This window comes from Solanum tuberosum, unplaced genomic scaffold, assembly GCF_000226075.1.
Source record: "Solanum tuberosum cultivar DM 1-3 516 R44 unplaced genomic scaffold, SolTub_3.0 scf00406, whole genome shotgun sequence".
NCBI classification, from domain to species: Eukaryota; Viridiplantae; Streptophyta; class Magnoliopsida; order Solanales; family Solanaceae; genus Solanum; species Solanum tuberosum.
Genome location: NW_006239327.1, coordinates 353,128 through 362,830, shown reverse-complemented (window position 1 = coordinate 362,830; position 9,703 = coordinate 353,128). Strand labels below are relative to the sequence as shown.

Sequence of the window (9,703 nt, the reverse complement as noted above, 5' to 3'; positions counted from 1 at the left end):
TATGAAAAAATATATTACACAAAAATTCCATATATCATGTCCAAACAAACCTTCAATTTCATCTCATGATTCCATATCATGATACCATATCATGATTCGCATGGCCAAACGGGGTTCTAAAAATAACTATCATTTTCACTTGATCAATTTGAAAAATCATGAGAAAATTTGTCACTTTCTCAATGCATTTTAAAAACATTGAATTTATCATGATTAAAAGATAATATTAATAAAATTATCATTCTATTTATTATTCTTTACAAGATGCGTCAAGTGAGTCGAGAATGAATAAGTAAATATGTATAGAGAGAGTACTATAATTTTGTTTTTAGATAATTTCCTCGAGAATTATATATTACTCCATCCATCTCCAATAATTTGTCATAATTTCTAAAAATAATTATCTCAAACTATTTATTATTTACTACAAATCATACATAGTCGATGCATGTAAGTTAAAGCTCTATCGGGTTAAGTCATCCACGACCCCTTAAAGTTGTCCGCATAATTCACTTGGACACCTGAACTAAGACTTGTACCTATTGAACACCTAAATTGTTCAAGACATGTACCTATTAAACACAAAACACTGATGTGGCAAAATAAGTGTATCTCACTGCTGATGAGCGTGTGAATACATTTTTTTTTATTGTTTAAAGTAAATTTATACCTACTTTCTTGACACCTGGCATGCATTGACTAAATAAATGAAAAATTAATTTAATTAAACATTAATCTTAATTCATAAAAAAAAAAATCACCCTCACACCCATGTACAAGTCCTCTTCTTCTTCGACCCATCATTTTCAAGACTTCAAATTTCTGTCTTTTGTTTTGGCATTTTTTTTTTCTTCATTTTTGGTAAACAAACTGCCTGCTAAATTTGCAAACAAACTGCCTGTTGAATTTGCAAGAAGAAGAAAAAAAATCGACCATTGGAGTTAAAAAGTCGACCAATTGTGCATCTTTATTTTCAATAACTCCGATCGAGCAACCATCACCATTCATTAAACTTATTAAAAAATGTTATAAATTTTTTTGCTATAATTCTGATTTTCTCTTCGTTTTCAATTTCGAAATAATTTATCGATGTCGATTATTCTTATTTTGAGTAACACGGGAAGAAAAAGAAAGAGGAAAGGATTTGGTGGGTGTATTCAGGAAGGGGTGGGGGAGATATTTTTCTTTTTGTTATCGCCGGAGAAATCGATGGTGAATGGCGATGGCGGAGTGACAGAGAAGAAGACGAAGGAGAAAAGGGCAAATAGGTTAGATGGGGTGGGGGGTTAGGTAGGGAGTGGGGAGATTTTTTTTGTCAATTTAATTTTCTCTATTATTAAAGGCTGAAAATTATTTTTTATTTTTCAAAATTAAAATTATGGGTCCATGTGTCACGTGTCGTAATTTTATTCGTGATTTTGTCAAGATAATGTGTGTGAATTACACGCACAATATTTTTAATGCTAGTTGTCATTTTATGTTCAATAGATAAATATTCATTAATATTAAAGTGTCTAATAGGTACGAGTCTCAGTTGAGATGTCTAAATGAATTATGCGGACAACTTTAAGGGGCTGCAGATGACTTAAGCCAAGCTCTATCTCTCCGTGATGACATGATGGATACTTCAAGATCAGAAAGAGGAACAAATGAGTATGGCATTGAACATAGTGTGGTTGCAAGATTGATTGCCTTCAGCAAGAAATTTGAATGTAGAACTTGATGATGCTTTCCTTGATGCCTCAATGTAAATTGCTATTTAATTAGTTTCAGTTTGACACGGAGTTTAAGAAAATAATTTAAAAAAATAAAATATTGTAGTCTTAAATCAAAGACATGTAATGTGACAAAATATTTTTTAATCTTGTGATCATAAACATGTCACATGGTAAGTTAGCATTAAAGAGTTACTACAACTTTGCTAAGAAAGGTGTTTGTTGAGTAAGACCAACTTTTGAGCCCAAGCCCCCTTATATAGCTAGCGTTTGGCCATAGATTTCCAAATATATTTGGCAAATATTATTTGGGTGAAGATTTGGGTGAAATTTCACCATGTGTTTGGCCATAGTATTTGGGAAATATATTTCAATTTTTTTAAGAAATATGATTTATGCCCATAAGTTTTTAAAACTATCAAAACTAACCATAAATTTGTATTACATAGCAAAATAGAAATGTCGCGTAACAAGATTCATGACTTCCGCAACAAATCAAAAGCATCATTACAGTAAATAGTCGCATCGTTAAAAAAGACTAGTACAAATCATGATAATGAAAATACAACTAATATGAATTTGAAAAAGAAGAAGAAAACAGAAGGAAATAAATATTGCAATGTATGCTCTTGTACATGTATGCTCTTTATAATAGAAAAATTTATTAATTGAGTTAGTTAGCATATGGAGATTTGATTGAGTTGGTTGGTGTTAATAAATAAAGTGTTTTTGTAAAAGATAAAAGTTTGGTGTTAAATTTGAATTTTTAAAACTTTCCAAATAAAGAGATTTGGCCCAAATACTAGAAAAAACTAGTATTTGGGAATTTGGGTTATTTGCCAAAAAAATTTGCCAAATAATGAGAAAGTGTATGGACAAACAATATTTGCCAAATTTTTTCCCAAGTTTTACTTGGGAAATCTATGGCCAAACGGGCTTGGGCGCTTGAGTGCTTTTTTCTCGTATTTATCAGGATTTTTCTTGAGTTTGAAATAAGGAGCAAGAAAGAAAAAGTAGCAATTACGACTTACGCGTTAACGCATCCCTTTTCTTGTCAGAGTGTTATTGTGCAATCTTAAAAAAATATTCTTTTCAAAATGAATTAAAAAATCATAAGATAAATAAGCCATCCCATCAAATCCAATACCATACTAGTTGTCCACACGCCACTTTTTAAGTTACATAATTTTCTATTAAAACTTTGGCCTAAAGTCACTCGTATAAATAGAAAAAATAAGATGTTTATTAAGATTATAACATGAATATAATTATGTAAATTTGATAAATTTATCTTTTATTTTGAACTTTTATTATTTTATAATGAAATAGTAATTTTGAGTCATGTATTTAGTAGTTTAATCATGAACATAATATAAAAAATTAATTTATTTGTGGTGTGAATTGTTTTTAATAGGAATTGATTGAGTGATTTTATTGATATAAAGGCCTAAATTGAGTGATTTTATTGATACAAAATAAAGATTAGTGACTTTGCTAGATAAAATTCTAAAGTTGAGTGACATTTTAAGATATTAACTCATGAATATATATAAGTATATAATATATATTAAGTTATTATATTAAAATCTAAATATTGTATTAGTAAGAACTTTTATTTCTCAATGTAAACTAAACTAATCTAGTACCTTTCCAACATATTATTACTAAATTCTTTTAATAATATTATATTTTTCTATTCAAGTTGAAAGATATACGTATATATCCATAAGACCCATTACGTTATCTTTCATATTTATTTATTTCATAAAAAAACAAGAATTGAAATTACGGCCCATTCTTCCAAATAATGGTAAACAAACAAGTGGATAGTTCATTTCAAATTAAAAATACCTTGAAGGATTTTTATTTTAATATCTTTTTTACAAACAGATGATAAGATATCTCAATCGTTAATTTATCTTTAGGCTTAAGTTATTCACGACCCCTTAAAATTATCCACATAATTCGTTTAAACACCGCAACTAAAGTTTGTATCTATTGAACACCTGTATCCTTTAAAATTGATACCTATTTGACATTGTTTTGACAATCAGCCCAAAATATGAGATGTGTGTAATACACTTGTTGTGACATCACAGTGACATGACAAATTGATGAATTAAATGATGACATGTGTAATTTAAATCTAAAAATGTATTTTAAAAATGAAATTCTAAAAAACAACTATTTTAGTCTATTTTAATTATTTTTTTAAAAAACTAACTAAAAAATTTAAAACGATTTTTCTAAAAAAGCCACCTACACACCCACGCCACCAGTCCTCTTCGTCAAATCATGTACTATCACATTCCCCGGCGGTATCGTGATCACAATGAGTAAGCCTTGCCTCTTCGCCCCAAGTAGTATGACATGGTTGCGTACCCAAGCTAAAATTAATTCCCCTTTCAACCGAATAGCATCAAAAGTTTTCACTCGTTCCATTCATTTTCTTTCCATTACTAATCATTTATTACAATTATATGAAAAATAATTAACTTTTGCCGAAAAAAAATGTTATCTTCATTGAAAAAATGGAGTTATGCCGGAAAATATGAAACTTAGGTCTATGTAATAACTAAAAAATGAAAGAAGGTAAAAACCAAAAAGAGTTGGAGAGAGTGAGAGAAAGAATGAGAGAGGTGGAAAGGGTGTGGGTGAAGGAGGTTATGAAAAGAGGGGTGGGGGAAGAAGACGACTTTTCTTCTTCTTTTTTCATTTCTTTTTGTTAATTAATTTTAAAAAATATTAGCAGTATAAGTTGGAAAATAAATAAAAAATAAAAAATCAATTGTTTAACGCGCTTAAGGAGGGTGAAACACATTTTTTAGTCAAATATGCAGATAAATTTGAGTGGCGGTGGATGACTTAGGCCTTTTATCTTTAAAATGACAAAATTAGTACACTCTTATATCCAATAAAAAAATTACACGTGTTCCTCAACTAAACATTTTCCAGACCTATGGAACTGAACATTAATTAATCCAATTATTTAATTCAAAATATCGGGAGCAATAATATAATTTTTTTTTAATACGTCAAGAAAGAGGGCCAATAATTCATTCATCTTTTTCCTGTATCTATAAATATATATTTTCTGGGGTTGCTTTATTTTTAAACCACCATTGCAGAACCCCAAAGGAAAGCCCAAAAATATGAAGCACATAACCACTTTTTTGCTTTTGGTTGCTGTCTCTACCCTTGTTTTGCAGGTTTGATTCTTGATTCTTTATGGTTTTTTTTGTTGTGTTTTTGGATGATTGGTTTGCTTTATATAGCTTTTAGATGAATGGATGGATTAAGTTATTGTATCAGACCGAAACCCCATGTCCTTTTCATTTTTAGCTTTTGGGTTGAGCTTAATCTTGGTAATCATGATGATAATTAGTTAATTAACTAATATACCCCTAAAAAATGAAATCTTTTTAGTGTTTTTTAAAGGTTCTGTTTATATTACCTGCAATTCTTGAGGATTAGGTTTGCTTGGGGTCTGTTTGTTTGTTTGTTTTCCCTTTTTGGGTTTGGGGGTGGGGTGGGATATATATGTATCTATATACATGTAGTTGAGGTATATTATGTACCAAAAACAATCGAAGTATGTTGGGTTGACAGTGTGGAAAGGGGGAGGGGGATGGATGGTGTAATGGTATTTTGTGTATATGGTTTTTCACCTACCATAAACTTTAAAGGTGTATATGAATGAAGCGCCACTAGATGATAATCTACCGCAGTACATAATTCTAAGATTACATAAAGGTAGAAAGATGTTTCGTAGCAAGTAATTGCCCAATTGAATCAATTGCCCAGGTCCTAACTCCTAAGAAAGTAATTGTCTAATTAAGCCATGTGGAGACAAATCCTAGTTTGCCATGAGCTTCTGCAAGGCCACTGTTTATTCTGTGCTGGTTCATATTCACACTTTAAGTTCCTTGATTATAAAATGTTGAGTGGGAATTGTCAAATGGTACCAGAGCCTGAACTTGATGCTATCTTGCTCTAACTTAATATATTTGGATGCTGATGAATAATTTGTGAGTGGTAAGGGACGGGCATAAACATTCAGACTTAGCACATATAGTTGCATCTATTGTCTATGCCAAACGAAGAAAATGAAAACATTTGTTTTTATATTTACAACTAACTTTTTAATATTATGAACCAAATCAATTTATCAATTTAGGTCGAAGTAAATATAGTTTTCTTTCCAGTCCTAGTTCTCTTGCAGCTAAATGAATGCAAAACAATATACACTTGCAGTACAAGTGTAGATTTTGCAACAATGGTTGTGTGTGTTTCACGAGTAGAAGAAAGAAAAAAGTATATGGGTCAAATGAATGAGAAAATTCATGGCATGCTATGACTGGAAATTAAAGAAAACTAGAAATGCGAAACAGCATTTTGCTGCTATGTTGAGTTTGTAAGTGGGAAATTGAAGACTTCACCTCCAGACTTCCCCTATTTTGCTAAGAAATAGAAAAGGGGAAATGGTGGAGGAGAAGCGTTGCTGCTTGAGCCAAAATTACATGATCGAGTTCTTAATCTCTTTCATATTCTCAATGTTGCTTTCGACTTTACAGCAGCTAGGATTCAATTTAAGGCATTTAGAAGGTTGACAGTCTGAATTGTGGATGATTTAGGTCCAATTATTGCGAAAGCGTAGTCTTGGTTGGTTAAAGTACCATATGCTGAAGCCTATACCCGAAGTTATTTAATCTTCCTGTAGTCCATTGTTGAATACATAATTTCTTTTTTTGAACGGCAAGCAGGTTGTTGCAGAAAATCCAATATCCCAAGCTAAAGCGGAATCTGCAATCCTTCAGGTGTGATTTCCTTCATCATAGAGAAGATATTACTGTCATTGTACTCTGATCAAACTAAAGGTCACAGATTCTTTTTGAATGGTCGTACAGGATTCAATCGTTAAACAGGTTAACGAAAATGAAAAAGCTGGATGGAGAGCTGCACTGAACCCTCAATTCTCGAATTTCACGGTGAGATTTCGATAAAGCTGTATATTCGTTTTGGACAAACTTAGGTGCACTTTCTTTGTGCAATGCCACATCCTTCAGCTCTCCTTTTATGAGTGCATGTACCCTTCATTCACAGGTTTCCCAATTTAAGCGCCTTCTTGGAGTTAAGCCCACAAGAAAGGGTGATTTGAAGGGCATCCCTATTTTAACTCATCCAGAACTTTTGAAGTTACCCCAAGAGTTTGATGCACGAGTGGCTTGGCCTCAGTGTAGCACTATTGGGAGAATTCTTGGTTAGTTTCTTCTCTTTTGTCCTTGGTTTAGTGCTGTAATTCTATAGAGTGGTGCTAATGCTTTCCATCTTTCGATGTCATGCACCGGTACTGTTTTGCGACGCAGATCAGGTGATTTGTCTTGGTTCTAATTTCACTCATTTGTTTTTCCTCGTGAATTTGCTAAATCGCTCTTTCCTGGTATTCTAACAATCTGATCGTTTATATTTCAGGGACATTGTGGTTCTTGTTGGGCTTTTGGTGCTGCTGAGTCATTGTCTGATCGTTTCTGTATTCATTATGGCTTGGTAAATTCATTCCTTCATGCAAAAACTTGCAAGTTTATTCTAGTTATTGTCGCTAATGATTCAATTTTTATGTGTGAGGCAGAATATCTCTCTGTCAGCTAATGATATCGTAGCATGCTGTGGCTATTTATGTGGGGATGGTTGTGATGGTGGATATCCATTAGAAGCTTGGAAATACTTTGTTCGCAAGGGTGTGGTCACTGAAGAGGTATTCTGTTTTGTTATACACTTATTGTACTTCAGAGGGATTACATCTTTCAGATATTGTGGGATTCTTATACCAATCTGAAAAAAGATTGTGGATCATTATGCTCGACTAATAAAATTTTTCCTGTCAGTGTGACCCTTACTTTGATAATAAGGGATGTTCCCACCCTGGATGTGAACCTGGATATCCCACTCCACAGTGCAAGAGGAAGTGTGTTAAAGAGAATCTACTCTGGAGTAAATCCAAGCATTTTGGCGTCAATGCATACCTGATCAACTCCGATCCGTACAGTATCATGACAGAAGTTTACAAGAATGGACCAGTTGAGGTTTCTTTTACTGTTTACGAGGTAAGAATGATCGAGAAAGAGAGTAAAGTTCTGATCCTGAATTTTTGGGTACAATTTATATTATATGATATGAAGTTGAATGTTGCATGAACCTGATAAACAACAACAATAACAACTATGCCTTAATCCCAAGCAACAATCGAACAGCAGTTCTCTATCTACCCCGTGATATTGTTAACCTTGGACGGCTTATTTTAGGCCAACTCTAATGAACTTTGAGAAACTTTAGTTAAATATTACAAATACCCTTTTCTAATTTTTTAAATGTGATTCCCTTACAAATCATATGTGAGGACAATAATAATGCTTGGCTGAGTTATATAGCAAAATATAATTGGAATTACTTTCTTTTGATGGTTAACTGTCAAATAATTGTTGATAAGCTGTTCGACAGAGCTCAAAATAATTGTTGGTCACTAACTCTATCCTTCTGAATTCTAGTGTTACCATCTACTATGTTTGTGGAAATATTGTGCCAATTAGTGATCTGTAGAGGTTTATGTTCCAGGATAATTATGTCCATGACAATGAAGTGCCAGTTAGAAAGTTCAATGATCTGCTTAAATGGATCTAGAGGTCATTGTTTAAACGCACTAATTTCTCAGTCTGGAAATATTTGAGCCATTTCTGCATAATCGTACTGTTTGTCAATTGGTGCATACTAAAGTAGTAGACTGCTTATTTTGTTCTTGCATTTGCCCTCAGCATGGTGTCCTTGTGAATGCATCCTCTTTTCTGGTGAAATTGAAATTTGCCGACTTGGATTAGTTTCTTTACTATTTCTGTTTCTCGAGCGCAGGATTTCGCTCACTACAAGTCTGGAGTTTACAAACACATAAATGGTGAGGAAATGGGAGGACATGCTGTTAAGCTCATTGGATGGGGAACCTCTGAGGATGGAGAGAACTATTGGGTTTGTTGACATCTTCTAATTGTGCCATTAAGATCTTCAAAATCATTCCGTCCTTTCTAAATTCGATCATCTTTTTTTTGGCTTTGCAGCTCCTTGCCAATCAATGGAACAGAGGCTGGGGTGACGTATGTCTTGATCTAACCCTTTTTCTTTCAACATTTTACTTGAGCAGAAATAGTTCCTTCTTCTTCTACGAAAAATATTAAAAGTTGTTGAACCATTGGTTTACCCTTTCTTAATAGGATTTTACACACTTGATTCATAATGTTCAACATCCGTAGCTATTACTTTTGTACATTGTTGGGTGATTTCATCTTTCCTACTTCTTGAAGATGTGCTAATTGAGCAGCGCGTACATCCTTATGATGTTCTTCTCAAATGTATATTTGTCTTCATGGCAGGATGGCTACTTCAAGATCAGAAGAGGAACAAACGAGTGTGGCATTGAAGAAGAAGTGGTTGCAGGAATGCCTTCAGCCAAAAACCTGAACGTGGAACTTGATGTCTCTGATGCTTTCCTCGACGCCTCAATGTGATTGCTAATTCTTCAACTAAACACTAAATAGGATTCAAGTTTCTGAAGACTTGGGGAATAATAACATTTTAAGCTTCATATTCTTCCCCTCTTAAGTTATCTGCAACATTTGTAATCTGCAATTGTTCCACAATCTTATTTATCTTTGGAAGTGTTTTTCTTATCTGTTATGTATTTCTTCACAAATACTCTGTCAATCTTGACAAAGTTAAAACATTATCATGTATTGTACTTGATTTTATCAATGAAATGTACTTAGACTTTGTTGTTGTTGCTGTTATGATCAAAACTTGCTCTTCATGTAAAGTTCTCTCTTTTTACTGTTTACGTTACCAAAACTTTATTAGATAAATAGAATAAATTGCACCCAAGTGTACACGACTTTTTGTTATTATATCAAACTTTTATATCTTATAAAAACACCCATTTTTTTTTT

The 9,703-nt window shown here is 32.7% G+C and overlaps 1 protein-coding gene across 1 annotated transcript; it reads left to right on the top strand.

Annotated features, from left to right (window-relative positions):
* Nucleotides 1-4,793: 4,793 nt before the first annotated feature.
* Nucleotides 4,794-9,547, top strand: LOC102605367 (cathepsin B-like). The gene is made up of 11 exons (XM_006362540.2): nt 4,794-4,924; nt 6,479-6,532; nt 6,623-6,703; nt 6,819-6,975; nt 7,082-7,086; nt 7,188-7,262; nt 7,345-7,470; nt 7,601-7,819; nt 8,619-8,732; nt 8,822-8,857; nt 9,134-9,547. The coding sequence occupies exons 1-11, from the start codon at nt 4,868-4,870 to the stop codon at nt 9,266-9,268; spliced, it is 1,059 nt and encodes a 352-aa protein (XP_006362602.1). The 5' UTR covers nt 4,794-4,867; the 3' UTR covers nt 9,269-9,547.
* The last annotated feature ends 156 nt before the right edge of the window (nt 9,548-9,703 follow it).

Bases quoted from the DNA above. Each gene is read 5' to 3' on its own strand.
- LOC102605367 (XM_006362540.2), top strand. From the start codon at position 4,868: ATGAAGCACATAACCACTTTTTTGCTTTTGGTTGCTGTCTCTACCCTT. The intron at 7,820-8,618 runs GTAAGAATGATC...TCTCGAGCGCAG, and splicing joins TTTCTTTTACTGTTTACGAG to GATTTCGCTCACTACAAGTC. The intron at 8,858-9,133 runs GTATGTCTTGAT...TCTTCATGGCAG, and splicing joins GGAACAGAGGCTGGGGTGAC to GATGGCTACTTCAAGATCAG.